At 40.8% G+C, this 23,668-nt stretch overlaps 1 protein-coding gene across 4 annotated transcripts; it reads left to right on the forward strand.

The window, feature by feature from the left end:
• The first annotated feature begins 1,085 nt into the window (after positions 1 to 1,085).
• Positions 1,086 to 22,104, forward strand: kcnj10a (potassium inwardly rectifying channel subfamily J member 10a). Of its 4 annotated transcripts, none has more exons than XM_084712381.1 (7): positions 1,086 to 2,015; positions 2,109 to 2,179; positions 11,655 to 12,047; positions 13,998 to 14,209; positions 14,551 to 14,682; positions 15,550 to 15,727; positions 21,043 to 22,104. In XM_084712381.1, exons 3-7 carry the CDS (start codon positions 11,663 to 11,665, stop codon positions 21,450 to 21,452), a joined length of 1,317 nt encoding a protein of 438 aa, XP_084568507.1. In that variant the 5' UTR covers positions 1,086 to 2,015; positions 2,109 to 2,179; positions 11,655 to 11,662; the 3' UTR covers positions 21,453 to 22,104. The 4 variants fall into 4 exon arrangements, with proteins under 4 accessions (XP_084568507.1, XP_084568506.1, XP_084568505.1 ...); XM_084712380.1 differs by having other exon boundaries at positions 1,086 to 2,008; XM_084712379.1 differs by having other exon boundaries at positions 1,086 to 2,179.
• The last annotated feature ends 1,564 nt before the right edge of the window (positions 22,105 to 23,668 follow it).

The raw sequence follows: 23,668 nt of genomic DNA on the forward strand, positions 1-23,668 counted from the left end.
TATTTCAGGTCAGAATGTAGAAAAAACAAGCACAGTAAATTTTTTCCACAGTTTGCACGGCAATTGGTCGTCTCCCCCACCCAGGAAGCCAAGGATGACCCCGACATAAAAGGAGCCAAATCCTCATGAAATCGTCACCCAGAAGGTAAACACACACATATAATCTGGGCCCCCATGGGTGCAGGGCCCCATTTCTCTGGATAAGGGGAGCCCCAGACTCTGCAGGGCAAGAGAGGGTGTTGAGCAGGAACAACACCCGCTGGCAGGTTGGAGGGGCCCCACAGATTGATGTGCGTGTGAAACCAGCCGAGCCAGATATTGCGCAGTGCCCGGGTTATTGTGCATTGCGTCCCAGCTGCAGATTCATGCGTCTGCGCCCCGCCTGGGGACTCTCATCTGAACATACGGTAAATCTAACTCCCGTCAAAACAAAGTTAAAAGGCAAGCTTTGAATGTTGGGTTGGCAAGTTGCCCTTTCCACTTTCTTTGGAATAAGATTGCTTCTATAGAGACATAAACTCCACAGGTAGTTAGACCATTTCTTTTGCTATTTTGGTAAATATAGATATATGATACTCCAAATCCACATAAGTAAGAGTAACAATTTATTACATATATTATACTTATATAATACACATAATCAGATTTTCAGACCACGACAACATGGCTACTAATATGTAATGCAAGCCTATAATCAAATAGTCAATATTTTTTAGATAACTTAGAATCATTCAAATGAAACACACGTCGTTGATACACAAAGGTAGACAAAGGTTTTGGAGCCACATATGCTGCCATCCAGACGACGTCTTTTTCAGAGACGTCCCTGCTCATTTCAGCCAAGACACATTCTGCACATGTTACAACAGCATGGTTTTGAAGGAAAATAGTTCAGGTACTAAACCGGCCTGCCTGCAGTCCAGATCTGTCTCCCACTGAAAATGTGTGGTACATTTTGAAGCACAAAAAACAACTATTGACTTTCAAAACCTCAACAATTTGTGTCCTCTTGTCTTGGTTTTGTACTGTATTTAATTGAATACAGGTCAAAAAGTTTTGCAAATCATTGCATTGAATTGGATTTGAATTCTGGAAGTTGTACTTGGTTATTTTCCACCAGCTCTTTCTTTCCATCAGAGGTGAAAGTTTCAACACAGTCCAGCACAAGGCCGGTGCTTCAGTGTAATGTTTGTTACTTTGGTGAATTAATTCATCCCGTGCTGTCCATTCACAGCAGGACCATGTGTATTCGCCTATACACTGCCGCAGAGTCCCCCTCCCTGCAGGCGGACATGGCACAGCCTCACAGAGGTGCACCGACATTATCCATTCACTGCACACTGGCCAACGCAAAACTGCAAGGAGCCAAGTGCACAAGAAAAAGAGCCCTGTTTTTTTTCCTGTCTTTGATTTGTAAATACCTCCGTCGCAGTGCAACAACTTCCAGGCTTGTATCTTATAACCATCAAACATTTACATGAGAAAGTTGACAAAGGCTGAAACAGCGGAGGAGGCCTCGCAACAAAGAGGCCCATTTATAGTGTACAGTCGGGGAGAGACACGGAGAGGGAGGGTAGGAGGAGAAGCTGGGAGGAGAGTTGAATTAATGAATTAAAAATGTCGTGAAACAGCGGCTGTCTGAATAGTTTTGGGTTTATATAGAGAGGCGTGCAGGGGGGTCCGAGAGGAGTGGACAGCACAGGCTTCTTTAACTTCTCCCTGTCTGAGCGAGGACACAGGACTCTCAGCTTCACATGCAACAACAAGAAGAAGGAGAAGTGCTCATCTGATTACATAATGACCCAGTAACAGTGAGCCAGAACCGGTACTGCCAGTACCAGCCAGTGTGCTGGGAGACGCCGACTGACCGCTGCTCAGTCCTCACCGAGGCCTCTCTTCTCCTCCTCTTTTCATGTTTTTCTCGGAGAGTTTTTCTCTTTCAAAATATAGGATGAGAGCGACGTAGAGGGACAGCAAAAGAAAAAGATGCAAACAATGTGATGTCAAAGTGAGAGGTGACTTAAAACATGCTTGAGCTGTCAACAAGTGTGCATCGTTCAAAACCGTGAATTTTCTTCTTCTGTCTTTTCCACATGTCTGCTGCAAAGTGAAACTAATTAGATCATCGAGTTTCCAACTTCTGGTCAAAGTGAACTTCTGTCACAAGCTCAACAGAGAGGTAAGAGGCACATCTTAAAATCCATCTCTTTCTTCTCCTTATCAAGGTAGGAATATTCCTTATTAAATATGAAAATGTATAGATTTTAGAGTTTATATGACTTGTGTGTGGGCCAAGTACTGTGCAATTTATATACTTACCTACTTGCTTACTATACATTTATGTTCTGGTCATATTAAAGCAATTTCAATCAAATATTCAACTAAAAATCCCTGCAATGTCAAATCTGTCTTTGTGGACTACCCTATCCTTCATGTATTGTCCTTTTCTATTATTTTCCTACAAAACTGAGTTGTAATATTTCTCTAACATCCGAGTATACACTTTGTTTTTCTCTTTGATATTGTCCTTAGGATATTTTCAAAGTCTTTTAAGGGTTGTAATGTGGAGAATAATCAGACGAAACATACTCATCATGTGTTTGATGCAAGGCTTGCAACAATAGAGTATCAAATCTGTACCACCGTGTCTGACTGCTACACAGAGTTATCTGGGTCAATATCATTACAATAATACCAAACATTCTGTAATACCCTACATTATCTGAAACTGTACAGGGTGAAAAGTTTTGCAGTTAGAGATTGGTTCTAAATGAAATGTTTAACTGATTTAAAGTAACTTTTCTGTCTTTTGACCTGGACCGTATTTTCCTATGTTTTTGTGTCTAAGTGGCCAATGAGGACAACCGTTTTTGAAATTGTTCCCACTATAGATGGACAGAGCAGCAGCTGGCAGAAGCGAAGCTAAGCTGCAATGTTATTCCTCCTGACAACTGTCAAAGTACGTCCACTTAAGGTGCTTGTTTTGGTCACTTACAGGCTAAGATTGTTATTCTAAGTGTCTGACAACTTTGAAAAGATCGCTACACTGATAGACCTTTTTTTTTAAAGAGTAGAATATGTTTTGTTTAAGCAGAAATAGCTGTTTTACTGTTTTTGCCAAATTCACAGACTCCCTTTGAAAAATGGTAATTTTATCTCATAAACCACATTCAAGCCCTCCTCCTCACTCCTCTTCTGATATTTTCACATCAAACAGTGAATTAATGGTTTATTTTGACCAAACCAGAGTTGGTGATTGTTGCAGCAGTAGAGAGACGAGCCAAGATGAGTTTTGTTTTGATTCTATTAAATTTAAAGGATTTCCCGTTTACTGCTTTGACGAGAAGCTGAAATGTCAAGGACAGGGTGGAAGAGGAGCAAGTGTTCAAAACTTTGCTAAAACACAACCGGGGTGAGCAGTTTTTCAAACAAGCAACATGTTGCTCAGCCTGTTCGCTGATACATGGAGTTCACTTGGTCAGTTGCTTCATGTCCTATTAGGAGGTGGTGCAATTCTTTATAAAAGATCTATCTCTGTATCTTATTCTTGCCATAATGTTGTCAGACACTTAGAATAACAATCAGGCAAAAACAAACACTTATAGTGGACATACCTTGATGGTGCACAGTGGCCTGGAGGAATTAGGTTGCAGCTATGTTTTGCTTCTGACGTCTGCAGCACACACCACCAGTACTGGACCAATTTCAAAAATTGTTGCTCCCATTAGGGACATAAAGGTATACATAAAGGTTTCCAGACAGTGTCTACCAACAGTGCTATAAATATTTAGATACAAAACAGAGGGAAGAAAACATTTAAGCTTCTGCCATAGCTTGCTGTACAATGTTATTTTGACTTCAAATGAATAGAAAGTCTTGCAACAAAGCAAATCCCCATAATTGCGAGAAAAAAAAAAAAGACAGGCGTATTTAATAGTGTTTAATCCTGGATTTTAGCTATGGATTATGGTGACAGATGGGTTGAAATTGTGGGCCTACGTAGTGTGTGTTGATTGTGTTTCAAAGACAATCCGGTAACTTGGGTTAAATTTAAAGATGCATGTATGACAGTTCTTCATAATAAAGTTTGAGGACCATGCAACAACAAAACGGGAAAGCGCTGGGATATGGCCTTGAAGTACAGGAGAGGAAAACAGCAATAGTAGAGCAGTCAGATTTACAGCAGCGAGACAGACATTTGGATACTATTGACTTGGAAGACGATGGTAAGAGTCAGTCCTAAATTACTGCCCAACTGCTGCTCTCCATTGTTTAATTAAGGTCAATGTCGTAACTTCTCAGCAACTAATTCTGGGCTGAGGAAGTGGAGGCGAGTGCTTTAGGGAAGTGTTAGATTTAGATAGAGTTTGGACAGACTGCTGGACAGAGACACATTGAGACAAATGTCTGATCACCATGGCTCCTGGTCACATATACTTCCTGTTGTTAAAATCCACATGAAAGTACTTTGTGGTAACATGAACGCAGATGATGTAGTGACCACAATACAAATACACTGAATATAGCAATGAATTAAAGGTGCAGTGGTAGAGAATTTCATTTATATACAACTACTATAAATTAATTGATTACATTATAATATAGGGAGAAGTTGAAATGTCAGCCAGAGAGCTTCTCAGATGATCAGATATGGGGAATATCCAAAAATGTTTGTAGCTGTCAGAAATTCACAATCTGCACAGCCATTTGTCATGCAAGCTTTCACTTATCATTTTTCACACAATTACTTTTGTGGCTTTTCATGTGCAACTCCACGAATGCTTTAGAGAGGTGGCTGTCTGGAAAATGTGCGCCATTATCCCACGACAGGATATTCACACCGCCTTCGAATGTGGAAAAACTATGATCACCTCTCCCTTCAGTTGTAGTTAGATGACACATAATACAAACTAGTTGCTTTGAAGCATAGTGAGACCTTTGTGCTTCCAAACATTATGAACAGTTATGAATTAATCTGTAAAGCATGATTAAATCATTCATTAAACATCAAGAAAACCATTAATTATGAATTATACACTGTCATAAAATGTGCCTAATTTGCCAGAGATTCTTCTGATTGTGTTAAAAACATGCATTAAGATGTTAGCCCTACAAATATGTCCCTTGTCATATCTATTACAACATTTGTGGTTGGGTTGCAAAGAAGTTGGAATACTACTGTGTTTTTGGGCCAACAGGGGTTTTTTCAGGGGGTTTCCTTGTGGTCCCCAAGTAAAAATCCTTGGTCAAAATTCTCAAATGTATAGTATACGTGCAGTTAGACTGAAAAAAACTGAAGTGTTCATTTATAGGTTGAAACAGAGCTTCTGAATTGTGTAGCACATAGATCAAGAGCAGTAGAGGCTTTCTTCAGCATAGCGGCTAACTTCTGGTTTAGGCCTCCGATAACTTAAGTGGAGATAAAATGATTTAATGGTGTGTCTCTTCTGCACTTTCCAAATGTTATTGGACTGAATGAATCATTCCTTATAGTGACACGAGTCATATCGTGTGGGTGATGCTCACAAAAAATTATGCACTGTATAACAGACACTTTCACAATATAAGTCAATGAGCAAAAAGTCTTTTTGGGCTACAGAGCACCATGTGACATTGTCATTACATGGTTTGGACATCATGTTAATTTGGTTTCAAAGATCGCTGCTCTTCTTTAGGGCTTGGGCGGAGTCTTGGTCAATTTTCTCCGTTCCTGTTTCCTATAATTAGATATGCTATGTGCTCGTCTATGTGAAAAAGAAACCAAAATTTAAAGATGGTTGCTGGGGGATCTGTAAAGGCAAAAAAGCTAGCAAAATGCTAGCAAACTAGCTTGCTAATCCATGGTAGTCATCGGCTAGTTAGTTACTGTGTATGTCCAGTTTCATTAATTTGTCGCCAAGATCTTGTATTGATGATGGGAGAGTCAGACTGCTGCTAAAGTCTGTCAGCACATCCCAAAGATTCTCAATGGGGTTAAGCTCTGGACTATGGTGGCCGATCCATGTGTGAAAATGATGTCTCATGCTCCCTGAACCACTCTTTCGCAATCTGAGCCCGATGAATCCTGGCATTGTCATCTTGGAATATGCCATGTGTCATCAGGGAAGAAAAAATCCATTGATGGAAAAACCTGCTCATTCAGTATATTCAGGTAGTGAGCTGACCTCATCTTTTTGGGCAAATACTGTTGCTGAACCTCGAACTGAGCAACTGAAGCAAACCCAGATCATAACACTGCCCCCACAGGCTTGTATGGTAGGTACTAGGCATGATGGGTGCATCACTTCATCTGCCTCTCTTCTTACCCTGATGCACCCATCACTCTAGAACAGGGTCAAATCTTTATGTTCCCTTTATGTTCCTTAAATGTAGCCATGAGTTCTACTGCAAGAGTTTTTCCTGACCACATTTCTTCCTCGAAGATGATGGTTCACGACTATCCCTCCAGGTTTTTCATAATGTGCCGGACAGTTCTTAACCCAGTTTTAGAAGTTCCAGCAATCTCCTTAGTTGTTTTCTTTGCTTGATGCAGGACAATAATTTGACTCCTCTGAAAGAGAGTCACATCTTTTCCATGACCACAGGATACGTCTTCTGACATGGTTGTTTGGGAAATGGGAAGCTACTCACTACATCAGTTTGGGTTAAATAACTTATCAGCTGAAACATATTCCCATCAATATAGATTAGCCTAGTACATAGCATATACAGGAGACAAGAAAGACAAGTACAGGAGACAGGAAAGGAGAAAGTGGACTGACGTTCCACCAGATACCAAACTTGCTCAACTGTTATTGGAGCACAGAGTGAAAAGTGACAACTTAGGAAGGGTCAGTAGCATACAGCAGTGTTCCCCAACCCTGGTCCTCAGGGACCCCTGTCCTGCATGTTTTAGATGTTTCCCTGCTCCAACACACCTGATTTAAATGATCAGGTTGTTCTCAGGCTTCTGCAGACGCTTGATGATGAGCTGATCATTTGAATCAGGTGTGTTGAGAAGGGAAACATCTAAAACATGCAGGACAGAGGTCCCTGAGAACCAGGGTTGGGGAACACTGGCATACAGTGTAACAGAAACATGGGCCTTGGTCTGGACTGTCAGGTATAAAAGAACTGGTGGTAAACAAAATGTGTCCCTAACTCTCAGAAATCTACAGTTGGCTGTCATCAGTTCATCAGGACCACAACTTTCACTTACTATAGCGAGACAAGCCTGGAAACCGGAAACGGAACAAATGAAAAAAGGAACTAAATAAGAGGCTCTCTCTGAATGAGACTGTCTGAAATTATTCACTGGATGTATAAAGACACAGTGACACAACAGCAGCTCATTTGTATGGCAATGTGCGGTGCTTAGTTTGGCTCCACTAAGTTTGGGGTTTTACTGTCTTGTGTTGGCTGAGCAGATGCCTTCTTGGCACGGCCTATGTTGATGTTTAGACAGTCCTTTCAGTCCAGTGCAGAGGCTGCTGTGGTGTGGACAGTGGTCACAGCCATTCAACTTGCGCTGTATTGAGTCTTTTCAGTGCAGTGTACTGCTGGTGGGGGTTCTTTATTGCTGTGGACACTGGTCAGGGGCACTGAGTGGAAGGGATTACTCTCTCCTCTGGAATACTAATGACCATCTTTTGTCACCGATCTGTTTCCTCCACCTTCACTCCACATACCCCTTCCTCTCCCTTCTTCACCGTCCATTTCTCAACCTCTTCCTCTTTCACTCCTTTTGTCACCCGAAACCAATTATTCTCTCTCTCTTCTTCCCCGAATCTCTGCCCCCTCACAATGTCAAGCACCGCATACTCACACGCGATCAAATGCAATCGCAAACACACACACGCACACACAGACACACTTTGACGCTCCGTACCGCTCTCCTCTCCCCGTCTAAGTTGCTCCATCTTTCACTCACTCGCTCACCCAGTCGTATTTTTCAATGGTGGCTTTTGTCCCTTTCATCTCCTCGAAAACAAAGGATTCTTGTGCACACAGGACAGAGGGAAGGAGAGGGATGGAGAGCTGGACAGAGAGGAAGAGATCCTAACCTTGAGTGTGGTCGTCAAATGAGTGGAAAAAGCCACTTTCTCACAATCCATCAGTATTACTGACAAGATGACTGATACACTTCACAAATATTGTTTCAGCTCTGCTAATATTGATACAACTGACTTTGACTTTGTACATTTGACTAGCGACTGTAGATTCAGTTAAGGCAGGTGATATTCTGTGTTTTTGTTATTATCAATAAATACCATGAAAAGACAAATGCCAACAATGAACTGAACCTTCTAACAAATATTATCACCCTCACTGTTGTCTAAAAAATTGTAAAGACACATAAATGAAACTTGCTGTTGCATTGAGCGGCATGTTCCTTCATTATGATAAACCTGGGCACTATACCTCATGTCAAATTAGTCCCACATACACTGTCCTGTTACCAGTAACACACACGACTGCACCAAATGTGTATTTTTATGCAGCTGAAAACAGTCCCAACAAATGCACTAGTTTTTATTTGAACAGGTTGCCAGCTGTGTAAAGAATTAATTAGCCTTTCTTAGAGCAACTGCCCATTTTGATCTATTTTTAAATCACTAATCAATATTTTTTATATAAACAATGAATAAATGATGATGCATAATATGACAGCATTTTAGTGTCTTTCAACCTATTAATTTGGTGTTACAGCCTGCACATTTGTTGTTACAACAACCCAAACATTTCGATTAGGAGAAGAGGAGAAACTAAATGTGCACAGCTGGTACAGTTCAAAAGATTAAATGAATGAAATCTTAACACAAAAGGGTTTTAACCTTTAGTCAGGCAGGCATAGGTCACAACTAAAATCTAAAAGTGAAGGAAACAGGCTAAATTCACACTGAAACAAAGGACAGACTGGGAGAACGGCTAGGATTCTTGACGCTAGCAAGATGAACTGGCGAAGAAAAAAGAGAAAGACAGATAAGGAGGGCTAATCAGGGACTAATGTACTTTGAAACTACTCAGTAATCAAAAAAGGTGGGAAAGACAAAGACAGGAAATAAAGTGAACAAAGACACACAAAGGAAGATGCAGAATACTATTTTACAAAACCAAACAGGAAATAAGCAAAATGAAATACACAGAAACATGGATAGAAAAAAATGATGTGTTTGCTGCATGAATAAATAAGCAACAAGTTTGCCACTTTACTTCATAAGGTGATAATATGCCCAATGTTTTGTTTACACTCACATCAGCTGATTAATAAAAGTGTCTACGTGATACAAAAACTCTCATGCAACATGAAGTGTATGGACTACACTGCAGGCTGGAATCTCTTACAGTGAGAAGCAGAAAGCTAGATCCACATTATACTCGACACCTTGCCACTGTCTCGTCTCCTTCTTCATGTCCTTGCAGGTTGCATGCAAAGTGCATTCAAAACTGGAAAGTCTGAATTTCCAAGTTCCAAGTTGTTGTCAGTTGTTAATTTACTAAATGTTACATTGATAACTAGGGATGTAAGTTAGCCTGGCTATGACAAAGCATGGTTTCATAACTGTAAATTTATTTTCATGGATATGGAGTATTGGCATTTTAATGATAAAGGACATACATACACAAATATAACATATGACGATGTCATTATATTATATCATAGTGTCACTGAAATAAAAAAAAGAAAAAGAAAACGGAATAAATAAGTGTGAACTCGTTCATAATCTCTGTGACCCTAATTTTGAACTAGCTCTTGTGAAGTTCCCCAAAGTGGTCAAAAGATCAGTTAATGCTACTCAACAGTTTTGTTTCTCATATCTGTGGCAATTTGTGTAGCAGCAAAGATAAAAGCATAAAGGGAACATAGCATACTATTGTAATACTGATATGTAATATTACATAGTATTGTAAGATGGACTTATGTATTGTTAGTTTTGGTCTTTTTGTGGGATTTGAATATTTTCTATAGTTGCTACTACATGTTGCATATAAGGTCCTTGCTTTGTAAACCAAACATTCCTTTGGACAATAAATGGTATTGTATTGTCTTCTAACTGTTCAAAAGGTCTATATGTTCAATACACAAGTGTGTGTTTACTGTATGTGTAGGCAGGAGCTCCGCAGGGTTCAGAGTTCAGCTGGAGATGGACACGGCCAATCACATGGGCCTCCTCTTGACCCCGCCTCCCTCCCCTCTCTCCCCCTCCATATCTTAGTATTCAGAGCACAGACATCAACACAGATCTCTATTCATTCACTCAGTGTGAGCTCCGGCATGGTGAGAGGAGAGAGAAGGGTCAGAAAGGACAGGAAAGGACAGAGCGTATCAGATGGTCTTGGTTCTTAGGCTTTTGTTTGTGTCGTGTTGTTTTTGGTTTTGTTATATTCGCTCCGGAAAGCAGAGGCAGTTTGAGACAAAAGGGCCATTTAGTAAACAGTGAGTGAGAGCGAGACAGAAGGAAAGAAAAAGGACGTGGAGAAAGAGAAACTGCGGCCCAGATGAGGGTAAAAGACTATACAGGGAACGACCCATATACAGTGACAATAAGTGTCCATGGCACCCGGGGGTGGGGTTGGGGGCTTCTCATTATGTCAACATACTGCTGACACTTTGCGACCCACAGACACTTACAGATCCATCCCATCACATTACACCACTGTTCTCTGACACAGGCATTCACTGGACACGTGTTGAATGACAACAAGCACTTAGCTTGAGTGCGTGGGAATACAACTGTCACTTATTCAAGCCAACCATGTTTAACATGTTTAACAACAAGCATTACAGGGTTACTTTATTTACTTATTTTTTTTAACCAGTGGCCATAGTACAGAAACCTCCTGATTCTCAAGTCCTACCTTAACTGTTTGTACAACAGTAACAAACAGTAGTGTTGGCTAACAGTAGCAAGCAGTAATATTTGCTAACGGAAACTAACAGTAGTGTTGGCTTGCAGTGCCTAACGGTGGTGATTTAATCTGTATGACTGCAGTTTTATTGTTTTGACTGTGTTCAATGACTTATTCTTCAGTTCTCCACAGCTGACAGATTCTAACAAAACATCTAAAATAATGCACATCTGCATGTCACATCTGCTGCAAATAATACATAATTGAGGTCTCTGTTCAAGTAGAAAAGTGAAGGGTTGAGTATGAAAACAACTTTCATCAGTATGGAAGAGGGTGGTCCAGTAGAAGATCCCAGTGTCCTTGATTCAAATTTAAAGACTTCTTTTTCTTAATCTTTTTCATGCGGAATAACAGCCACCAGTGTCTCCCCATCTCAATTCAGTAGCCGTCTTGTGCAACCGACACGTGAATGCGCCTGCACTATTGAGCTTTTAATGTGAAAGAGCAGCTGTGCCTTCATGCTGAAAGGAGGCTTTTATTTTGACAAGGCCAGCTGCCTCCAGTGAAAGGAGAAAAGGGGCTTAAATGGACCACCATGGACGGCCACAACACTGTCCAGTTGAAAAATGTGCTTCTAATCCCCTTCTTCTTCTCCTCCCAAATGTTCCACTCTGTCATTTTTCTCATTCATGTGGTTATTTCATTTGGACTGCACATACAACCTACAGTATGCCCTTTTTTTCTCTCCATCTTACCTCTCTTTATCTTTTCATGTATACCCTTCTTCTTCTCTTTCTCCTCTTTCCATCCCCAACCTCCTGTAGCGCCAGCAATGACCTCAGCCACTCCCCCGTCCTCCGAGGCCTCCTCCCCTCAGAAAGTGTGCCACTCCCAGACGCAGACTGACATCACCAAGCCCCTGCTGGGCTCCACAGGGGGGAATGGAGGTGCTGGTGCAGGTGCAGGAGGAACAGGAGCCGGAGGGCCCAATGCCCTGCGAAGGAGGCGCCGCGTCCTCTCAAAAGACGGACGGAGCAATGTACGCATTGAGCATGTAAGCGGACGAGGGGCGCTGTACCTGCGTGACCTCTGGACAACTTTCCTGGACATGCAATGGCGCTACAAGTTCTTTCTCTTCTCTGCCACCTTTGCTGGGACTTGGTTCCTGTTTGGAGTGCTCTGGTATCTGGTGGCGATGGTGCATGGAGACTTGCTGGGTAAGAAGGAGGGAGGGTTAATGTTGGTGGAGCTTTATAGTGCAGAAAATTATAATAATAATAATAATAAAAAATAAGAGCAGGAAACCCCTCTTGACCTAATAAGTAATGATGGTCAGTAACTGACATTAACATGCAAGAGAAGATAATTTATCCCCAACAGCACAGCAGCTATAATATTTATTTATTCCTAGCAACATGGCTTTAGAGATGTCCACGCTGAAATATCCCAAAAACTATTGGATGATTGCCATTACTTCATTTGTAGCTGACTTTGGTATCAGAGCCTACACATATACTTCTGCATTGTACGGCACATAGAGCAGCGCAGTAGGCTTTCTTCAGCTGAGTGGCTAACTTCTGGTTTAGCCTCCACTAGCTTGAATGGGATAAAAGGATTTAATCACACACCTCTTCTAGACTTTCCAATTGTTAACTGGACCAGATGGATCAAGTTCTGATCATGAAATGAGTCATTTCACAGAGGTTGTGACGTTTTGCAGCCGCTTCTTTTGTAATGAACATTTTAGGGGGAAAAGTCTTTTGGGGGGGCGTACAGCATCACCTGACAGTGTCATTTTACAGTTTGGTCACTATGTCAAATCGGCTTCAAAGCCTGCTCTTGGAACAGTCTCCCAGCATGGCTTTAGACTTTTGCTTCCTGTCTCAACCGCAAACAAGTCAGATTTGTTTTCACTTGCACGTCTCACACACCAGAGTCACTCTTTTTTTTAATCCATGCAGCTGCCTACACCATGTCTTATGTCTTGTGTCTCAGCTATCTCACAGGTATTAGTGGGTTTTTTTTTTTTTTTTACAACTGAAACATCATGTTGATGCCTAAAAAAAAGCACTGAAAAAATGTATTTATCTACATTTTGCAACCCAGGTGGAGCAGACTATGCTGCAGAGACCAGCTCCCACGGCAGCCGTTTAATCCTACACACTCTCACATGGGAACTTCTTAAAACTCCTAATGCAGTGTTAATTCATGGGCAAACTGTACATTTACTGTCACCAGAACATTTCACTGCTAAACTTTGCCTCTGCTCTGATCGCCAACACCTGTCTGCTCTTTTAGTCATCCACTCATTACGCACGCACATACTATCGTGCTAATGCCACAATCATTTACAAAAATAGCTCAGGAATATTTACATGTATCAAAGGAAAACTGTGTCTGCTCATTTGCTGCTGGATACTTTAAAATGTACGGGCAAGATGAACTGGTATAGACAGATGCCTTAGTGTGGCATGAATGCTGTTGCCAAGCAAGCATGATGCTGACATGAAGTTTACGGTCAAGACACAGGGTTATTTTTGTTTTGATTGAGAAAGACACATTCTGTATGAGCCTTAATATTACATCAGACACTTTCTGTCAGTCCGTCTGCACTTGCAATTAGATGGGATCATTAGATTAGGAATGTTGACAAAATAGAGGAAAATTAGTACTGAAGCCAAGGTATGATTTACACGTGTTGATTAGGAATCTTATCAGACCCCCACAGATATACTACAGTCATCTAAACATTTAGCTTATTTTCCTTTTAAATTCTGAGGGAGTAATGAAATACCTTTAAACAAAAAAGGCCATGCATATAAATCTCATTTTCTATTTGTTTGTGATCACGAAATAATTATTTGATGCGCCCAAGAAACGACTTTTTATGCCAAAACTCACAGTGAGAACTCACAGTGTAATTATGTCAAAAGTAGAAGATGTTCTGTCTTTCTGTAAAAAAAAAAAAACAACAAAAAAAAACAATGAAGTACAATAAAGTTTTTTGTGAATGAGTAAACAATGAATAGAGACACGCAGGAATACAGTTTTGCATTGCAGAAAGAGCATGAGAAAGTGCTGGCAGAACATTAAGAGAGGGAACAAAATGTCCCTTGGTAATTTGTTTACACCCCCAAACCCCAAAAGATCTTCTGTTCTTCCTCCAGAATTTGACCCCCCCTCCAACCATACCCCATGTGTAATGGAGGTGAAGACCCTGACAGGAGCCTTCCTCTTCTCTCTGGAGTCTCAGACAACAATTGGCTACGGTTTTCGGTGCATCACAGAGGAGTGTCCCGTCGCCATCGTTCTGCTCATCTTTCAGCTGGTCATCACCATGGTGATGGAGATCTTTATCACTGGCACTTTCCTTGCAAAGGTACCACTGGCGGATGCTACATTTGAAAATTTTTAAATAGCAAATTTTACACATTTTTATGTCTGCATGTAGTTAACTTTGACCGTGCTGCAGCATCCTATTGGGCAATTCTTTACTCGGTGTGAAAAATGATGTGAAAAGAACATAAAGTAATGTCACTGTTTAGTTAGGAATCCCATGTACAACCCGATTATAAAACAAGAACACATTGTATCATTTAACTATGTGTTGCACAAAACACACAGCTCTGTAGGTGATTACTGAACATTACGTGAAGCAGGCTATGCAGAAACAGGAATCGTTTTTCACCAATACTATGACATGTTTTCCTCCTTTTGTAGGTCGCTCGTCCCAAGAAGCGAGGCGAGACGGTGAAGTTCAGTCAACACGCCGTTGTGTCGAATCATGAAGGTCGGCCCTGCCTCATGATCCGAGTGGCCAACATGCGCAAAAGCCTGCTGTTAGGATGTCAGGTATGCAAGTCACTGAAGGCTTTTATTCATTTCTCTTGGGGTGGTTTGAAGTTTAAATAAGTTTTGTCCACCTTATGTGGACACTCTCAGACATAAGGGTTCTTCCTGAATGGCTGAGGTTCTACCCAGGACCATTTGCTTCTGAAGAACCCTTTTTTAAAGAAAATGTTTTGTCAAGGTTATTTGTAAGACCGAGGGTTCATTTAAGAAACACTTTTATCCAAGCAGCTCTTTTAGCAGGTATGAAATCCTTGAGGAACTAAAATCTTTGGAATATAAAAAGTTTCTTGGTAGAACCCTCAAGAGTGTTCTTGATAAAACCTTTGGAATATAAACAGGTTCTTAGTCGAACCCCCGACTGTGTTGTAGATAAAAGTCTTGGAATATAAAACGCTTCTTGGTAGAAGACTCTGGGTGTGTTCTTGATAAGGCCCATGGAATTAAAAAAAAATCCATAGAAATTTCTGAGAACCCTCTCAGTGTGGTCTAGATAAAACCTCTGGTATATAAAAAAGTTCTTGGCTCTGCTATGGGAGTAAGTTGGAGAACCATTCTTGGTTCTAGTTAGTGCCTTTACATCCAGAAGTATAGAAAATACTTTCTGTTTTTTAGGCACCTGATACCTTGTGTGTTACCTGATGCAAAATGGATATGAACCCACTGACATACAGTAAATATAAATCGACACTATGAAGAAAGAGAACCGTGCACCTTTAATGAGAACTGTAACTTAATGCCAGTTAAAGTCACGCCTCCTTTGATGGAGATATTGGCCGGTATTGCAGGTATTAAACCTGGGGCCTTTTGGTTACAGGATGCCTCCTGCAACCTCTTGGCTACATTTACTGACTCCATCTTGGCTCCCAGGTGACGGGGAAGTTGCTTCAGACGTCCCTGACAAAGGAGGGTGAGACGGTGCGGCTGGACCAGCGCAATGTGCCTTTCCAAGTGGACACATCCAGCGACAGCCCCTTCCTCATCATCCCCCTGACTTTCTACCACATCATTGATGACAACAGCCCCCTCAGGGCCTGGGCAGCAAAAGGTACATCATTTCTCTTATAGCAACTCTGACAAACAAATATAATGAAAAAATCTGCTTTTTCATTGTATGTCAGCCCAGCCTCACCAGAAAAAGGTCCATGCTAGATGGAAGTGCAAGCAACTTATTCAGACAGATATTTGTTTATTGTTAGGTGGCGGGTGGCACAGTGCTGCAGTGGTCAGCGCTGTGGCCTCACAGCAAGAAGGTCCTGAGTTCAAATCCCCCAGCTGGCTGGGGCAGGGCCCTTCTGTGTGGAGCCTGCATGTTCTTCCTGTGTCTGCGTGGGTTCTCCGGCTTCCTCCCACAGTCCAAAGACATGCATGCTAGGTTAATTGGTGACTCCAAATTAAATAATAATAATAATAAAAAAGCTCAACAACCAATAATCATTAATTGAGATAGTTTACTTTGGTAGATAAACTCAAATATTTTATAAATGTTATATAAAATTGGTCACAGTGAGCCATGAACCTTAGTTTTCATTATTAGCCTGGAAAAAATGGTTTTAATATAAACTTTACAATATCAACCATTATTCACTTTCACTCAGAAACTATTTAATGATAAAATGTGTAGCCTAATATGTTTTATGAAATGGTCAATATCTTTAATTGAAATCAAACTTTCTCTTGAGATTAACTGTACGTACGTTCAGTATGTTTGTGTATGTAGGTGTATTGGTATTTACGGTCATGTGCTGCGTGCTTGGCTGCCTCTAGCTGTTGGGCTGGTTTGGCACTGGAGGAGAGGGTTTCTCTAGCTGGAATGTGTGTGAGAGAGATTGCCAGAGACACCCCTCATTAGAGCACAATGCTGTACAGTCTGGGGTGCTGACACGAAGCCTGCACAGATCCACTTACAGCAGCGCTGGAAGCCTCTGAGGCATCAGTACTGACGGACTCTGACTGCTGTGTTATTTACACTCACACTACTCATTTACTGCAGACAGTAGCTTTCATTTCCTTGGCCTCACTTGACACACATGATTTTCTGATTTACTATAGTTTACTTTCATTTTGCTTCTTTATGTCCTTATTGCACCTTTATGCTCTGCCCTTTAATTGAAACTTTAATGTCTGCCAGTTTTGTATTAGTCATCGTCATGATTAACCTCTCTGTAGTGAATCTTGAGCTTGCAGTTAATTTAACTGTCATCATATTTAAGGGATTATATTGCAGCACATATAATACCATCCATAGTACTACAGTGTTGCTGTTATACAGTGCCAGCTGTAACAGTAGCCTGTTTTTGTTGACAGATTTTGTTGCTTCATCTGTGTTACTTCCTCTTCTCCAGGAAGTGATGCCTTCAAAGCACTCATGCAAAGCACTGAAGAGATCTTGAAGACTGCGTCAGTGTGTGGGCAAGTCTCCAGTTAGCATTTACGCCATTCATATCACCTAAAACAAATGAAGACTCTTGAATGAGTGGTGAACCTTCTGTCTTACTATGCTGAGGATTCAGGATCTATTTATATGATTTATTTCTTGGTGATGTCAAATAATGGTAGACCAACAAATCAAACCCTGAAAGAAATGGGATATAACATAACTTGTGTAGGATTTAGAAGCATCTAGTGGTGAGCTTACACCTCACCTCACCCTTCCCTTCCAAGTGTGAAGGAGCCTGTGGTGGCTGCAAAACACATGCAAAAAACACCCTTTGTAGAGCCAGTGGAAACTTGGTAGTGCAACAAGGCGGCTTCCATGGAAAAAGACCCTTGCCTTATGTAGCAACACATCCTCATACGTAAAAGCAAGAATAGGTTAATCGAAATAAAGGCACAAAAGCCCACATACCACATTTTAATTGGTTAAAAAGAGAATGAAAAACGGTCTATATCCACTAGTTTTCAACAAGAATTTAATGTTAAAATCCCAGTTGGTGCTCACTGAGAACTTGTTAACTTCCAGGCCTTTTATTAGCCTTCAGCTAACTTGACTGGAATAAAATTAAATCGATAGTGCAACTGTTCTACACTTTCCAAATGTTATCTGACCAAATGGTTCATATTCTGATTGTCAAACGAGTCATTTCATGGGGTTATGATGCTTTTAGCGAGTAGGAGGCAGGAGGGGTGAATCAGTGAACAAGTTACTGGAAGTGAGGACTTGTCACTCATTAGTTTTGAAAGATTAATTCATGACATCACAATTCTGCATGTCTGCATGTGATGGATTGGCAGCCTGTTCAGGATGTAAGTACCCTGCCTCGGCCCAGTACCCGTCCCAGTGTGATCTGGGGTGGGCTTTGCAGCTCCCTGTAATCCTGCACAGGATAATTATGTATGGTTGAATGGATGGATGGATGGATGGATGGGTGTCCTTAGTAGACATTTTAAAAAGTCTGCAGTTCTTGGACATACATTCATGACAACACTCTTGACTGAGCACAGTTCTGTGCTCACTGGTTCTTTGAGCAAAGCTTTCCAGCTCCCTGCAAAGCAGGCTTTATGTTCTCAACATGTACTAAATTTAGTGGACCTCCATTGGGGAATTCATTCAATACTGATGTCCAGTGCAACAGTGTGTGAATCTTTTTGGCATTATGTGACTACGAGTCAGTGAGTCAGGAGGGCAGGACACTGTGGAAACCATCTGTAGGAGGTACCACTGATGTCCAAACCACTGAACTAGAATACCAGTGAATTCCTTTTATCTATGTATATATATATTTACTGTACCACACAGTCTGGTTGAGGGAATCTGAATGTGTCACACACTTTGTGACACACCACTGATGATTCATTCAGAGACTTTGTTACCTATAGAAATGAGACATTGTGAAAGTCTGATATTGCTGATGACAAAAAAAGCTTGTGGTTGATGAGAAGTAGATTTGTTGATGGGTGAGGGGTGTGAATCAACAGGAAAATCAGAACCTAAAACCTGAAGTAAGTTTATTATAGCCATTCAGTCCCAGGTAATCTACAGATCGCTAAGGATGAAGAAGGAATATTTCACTCATAGTTAACAAGAGCTAAAAATTGTGGATAATTTTGATCCCATAGATGTGTACTTCACTCTAAAAGAGTGAAATATGCTCTTTATTCTGTCCAGGGTAAGAGCAGTTTATGAGTATGGTTTGTTTATGAATCATTCAACATTTTAGTGATTGCATGATGCAATATTCTGTGAACTCTTTTGAATGTCACCAAATCATTTACAGCAAAAATTCTGTTATTAGCTTCGGTGCAGTGAAATATCTGCTTTATGTGTCAGTCCTTGCACTCAGTTAATTTTGTTAATAAGATGAGTCAATCAGTCAGTTAATTTGAAAAGAAAGAATTTTTAAGAAGAAAAATATATAATGTTATTGTTAATTAACTGGCCCCTAACCTCTTGTCATTTTGCAAAAAAGGCCCTTGGACAAAGCAAGCTGAACGTCCCTGACATAAAGTCTCCATCGTCTCAACAAGGTGGCAATCGTGTATCGCATCACACAATCAAACGCAGATCATTTCTCAATCGCTCTTTCTGTTCTCACCCTTAAAAACAAAACAACTTGATCTGCACACTGTGTTACCGGGTGGTTGATCTCTGCGGTGCAGAAATAATGGTGTGATCAGTGGTGCTGATATGATTGGTTACTCTGAAAACACAAACAAGTTTAGTTGTGGGTTTATTGAAATGGCAAAGTTATCTTACATTTGTTTGGAATAACTGATTGTATTTTGTACAGTTGTTAAAATTATGATACAAATATGATAATTATCATACATCTAGCAACACCGGGGTTAGTGTCCCATGTGAAACCAAAACATTATTAAAAGTTTTGAGGTACATTATGTTACATGTGTCACAAGACTTACGTCATGTGACTTAAGTCTTACAACTTGCTTCACTTACATCAACGGATGTATTTAACATACGCGTTGTAACAGAAAACAAAGTTTGCCTCAACTTTCCTTGAGAGTAAAGCTAAGTCTGACACGACTTTCAGCGGTTTTTCAGATATTTGGCCATAAATCACAGTACTGGACAAATTAAAATTTTGACCTGATGGTGGTGCTACGTGAAAAGTAAGTGGAGCACCTACTCTAATTCATCCTGAGAGGCGCCGTGGTTGACTGTATGAACTTTCATGATGATCCATCTAATCGTTATTGAGATGTTTCACTCAGAAACACAAAGGATTCAATTGATCATCCAGATTCATCTTATGTGAACCATAAATGTACAAAATTCCACGCCAATCCATAGTTCTAGAAATCTGTAAAACCAAAGCAGGGGACCTACTGACCAACCAGCAGATGGACATTCCTGATGAGCCCTTTGCACCGCCCATAACCGCCAATATAGAGAATCCCTTGACCAAATTTCTGTCGCAGTGTGTACAAGCGGTTGCGAAACCTGGTGTTTTTTTCCCTGGTGGGAGCGGTACTGGGTCTGGGTTAGGGTAAGGACTGTTTAGACAGATGACAGAGTTTGCATTCTGAGTGAGGCCTGTTGATGCAGGTGTGTGCTTCTTCGACTCGCATATGTCTTCTACTGTCGTCTGTCCTTTGTGCTATCGGGGCTGTGTGTCGATGAAGGACAAGTTCACTTTGCGTGTGTTTTAAAACACGAACCTATGATCGAATGTTTACAACATGCGACACCTTTCACTTTGTGTGTGTGCGTTCAAATTTAAGAAGTGAGCTCAGTACGCGTTTGTGTTTAAGATCTGGTCAAGTGTTTTTGGAATCAGTGTGTGAGTTGGAAGTTTTTATGTTTTGGAAATTTCAGGATGTGCGTGTGTATGTGTGTGCATGTTTTTGTGTGTCTTTCCTTACCCACATATTTGTCTTGAATTCTTTTAGGTTCACTGGGATTTGACCTGTAAAATACAGTGCAGGCTGAACATGATATTTCAAAGACCTTATAGACAATGAAATGATCCCCTGTGTCATGAAATTTACACTGAAAAAACAGATTAATGCCCTCTTATTAGAGTTGGGTGACCCACATCCCCCAGCTATGCCAGCCCTCTCTCTTGAATGAGAAACAGAGCTCATTTTCAAATAATGCTATATGATATTTTTGGCTAACCCTCTACTTAGTATTTTTCAATTTTGTCGTTTTTTTTTGTCTGTAGACCGGACTGCATTCTTTCCTCTGAAATAACAGAAGATTGCTATGAATACAGTTCTGATTATAGACTCTGGGGGAGCAGTAAAATTAATTTTAAATAAATAAAATAAGTTTTGAAATATTAGTTTGTGTTGAATTACTAATTAATTATTAAGCCTTTTTAACTTAAAACATATGACTTGCTTTGTAAATTTGTAGTTTTTTAGTTTTCTGTTTAACCTGAGGTCTCCTCTGTCCTCCAGGTGGTGGTTGGACAGACCCGGAGCTGGCTGACTTTGAGCTGCTGGTGATCATGAGCGCCACGGTCGAGCCGACCTCTGCCACCTGCCAGGTTCGAACATCCTACCTCCCGGATGAGATCCTCTGGGGCTACGAGTTTCCCCCCGTCGTCTCCCTGTCTCCCTCAGGAAAATATGTAGCTGATTTTGCCTTCTTTGACAAAGTGGCCAAAACCAAAACCCCACCCCTGTTCAAGCAGTCGCTGCCACCTAGCCCGCCATCACAGGCATCACGTTACCATGGTGGCAAGGAAGATGGTACGGACCCAGAGAAAATGCGGCTGGAAGAGAGCTACAGGGGGGAGGAGAGGGGCCGAGAAAGGGGGCGCATCAGAGATAGCAGCCCACTGAGTGTGCGTATCAGTAACGTGTGAACGAAGATAGAGGCAGGAAGAGGTTTAGAAAAACTGATGCGAAACTGAGAGAACACAAAGACAGGAAGAGAAGAAACAAGCTGCTCAACAGAAAAACACCCACTCCACACACACTTTGCCCTGACATATCTGAACTGTGGAGATCGAACACCTTGGCGTTGGTGTCACTGCGCCCCCGCGCCCCCCAACCACACACAGACACACTGCCGATGTGCTACTGTAACCACAAGCCTGTAGAAAACACACTGACTTAAAAGGGAGCAAGTTACAAACCCAGCGTGTACAAACGTACAGCACAATATCAAGTCATCCATTTTTAATACTTAGAGTCATTTTTCTTTTTTCGACAGGGCTCAGTTTACTGTAACTGGAGAATACAAAATCACTGCAAAAATTCACCTTATTAGTTCAACTCTGTCTATAATTTAGTCATAGGGAGTGAAATAACTCAGCCTGTTCCAATCTGTTGATTTTTACTGGAAACCACAGACCAGGGATTTTCAAAGTGGGACTGGGGGCCTCCTCTAAGACAAAAGTTGGAAAAAGCCCCCATTTCTTAGTTTTGCTCGATTTTCTGGATGTTTATGGGATCACGATTGTGGTATTTGATCCCATAGACACTCTGAGTTTCCTGAGTTTTTATATTCTGTAGCTTCCATTCATTATATAGTCAAATCCAAACAGTCTTTTGGTCTAAGTATGTATGTTTAGCCATTTTCCTGACCCTAAAAACTTTTGCCCACGTGACGTGACATAGCTTTCTGCATGATGACATTGCCATGTATACTCCTCCAGGAGCAGCATGTAAAATATGGCATCACCAAAGTAACCGCTAACTGCTGCTCACTATACTCTCTGTTGTAACTTTCTTTGGCTGCGGCTAACCTGCTTGGTGCCGTTAGTTCAGTTAGCTGTGTAGCTAAGGGCTCAAATATGACTGGAATTTGGTTGGACCTGCAGCTCGGAGCACCAGGGAAGTGTTTAGGCAAACGGGTCTGCTGGCAAGCTAATTTTAGCAGGTTTAGCCGGATTTAAAAAACCTGCATATACGCACTAATTTTGGTGTAAAATGTTATTAGTTTCTGACTCTGGGAAAAATTGTATAATTCTCTTTCACTACGTTACACATTAAGGCTATTTAGTGTGGTCTCCTTTTGGTAACTAACTCATCTTTTTTTAATTTTCATTCACTGAAACTGTCTGGATCCCCCTGAGGAGGCCCGCCTGCCATTACAAAAACCTGCGAAATGTCATGTGAGATGTCACTCATATGTGTAGGTCGGTCTGAGGAGCCACTGTGAAGCTCACAGTGCGGTGGCTCTGTCTAAATCTTGTTAGTGCCAAACACCAGCTAACCTCCAGCTAATCTAAAAATGGATGTAATGAAGCGGGTCACCAGCAGCCAGCCACTTGTGACACCAGCCACCTGTCATTCAAAGTGGGAACTTCCCTGATTATACAGAATGTTAAGCCTAAATATACTTTAAAGGGGTGAAAATTCACCCCACGTGCAGTTTTCATGAACTGGAAAATTATTTATAGAAACCAAAATTTTTTTTCAGGCTGTAAACATGTTTGGGTTTTTTTGCTGTAAAGTTGGGCATTTTACATGGGAGTTTATGGGCATTCAATCGCTTTTGAAGCCATTCACGTATTCACATTTTTTCACCCGTGGAAGCAGCTGGTGGTTGGAAACAGGTTAAAATTTTTTCAGGTTTTTCGCCTTTTTTAAGAATAGAAGAACTACAGAATTACAGACGGATGGACTTGACAAAAGGATTTTTGCAGTGTATTTGAACATCTGATGTGGATGTTGATCACTGAATCACAGTACTGTTTTATTTTACTTTTTTAAAGATTAATAAAATACCTGCAACAGGTGGCGAAAATACTGGAACTATATTATTTTTTTAACGAAGGATTTTAAAGGAATGTATCATATTTTATGTACCCAATAGTTTCTAACAACATTGTCACTTGTTGCACCTGAAAATATTATGCTCTTTGATATGAATGTCTTTTTTTTTTTTATTGGGGTGAAAATGTTTAGTAATATTACTAAAAGCACTTTAACTTTAAAGAAAAGTGGCATTTCACATAAGGGGAATAACTGAACTAACTTTGATACTTAATGCACTGTAATACATGATTAAATCTTGTATGTTTGGGGTTAGTTAGTGCGCATTTTTATGCTTGAAATGGGTATTTTTTGTGAG

This window comes from Lutjanus erythropterus, chromosome 23 (assembly GCF_056507025.1).
Source record: "Lutjanus erythropterus isolate fLutEry1 chromosome 23, fLutEry1.hap2, whole genome shotgun sequence".
NCBI classification, from domain to species: Eukaryota; Metazoa; Chordata; class Actinopteri; order Lutjaniformes; family Lutjanidae; genus Lutjanus; species Lutjanus erythropterus.

What these genes read in the sequence shown, in the direction of transcription:
- kcnj10a (XM_084712378.1), top strand. Translation starts at nt 11,426, where the DNA reads ATGGACGGCCACAACACTGTCCAGTTGAAAAATGTGCTTCTAATCCCC. An exon ending in CTGGCACTTTCCTTGCAAAG is followed by an intron (nt 14,210 to 14,550) that starts GTACCACTGGCG and finishes CTCCTTTTGTAG; the next exon opens with GTCGCTCGTCCCAAGAAGCG. An exon ending in GCCTGCTGTTAGGATGTCAG is followed by an intron (nt 14,683 to 15,549) that starts GTATGCAAGTCA and finishes CTTGGCTCCCAG; the next exon opens with GTGACGGGGAAGTTGCTTCA.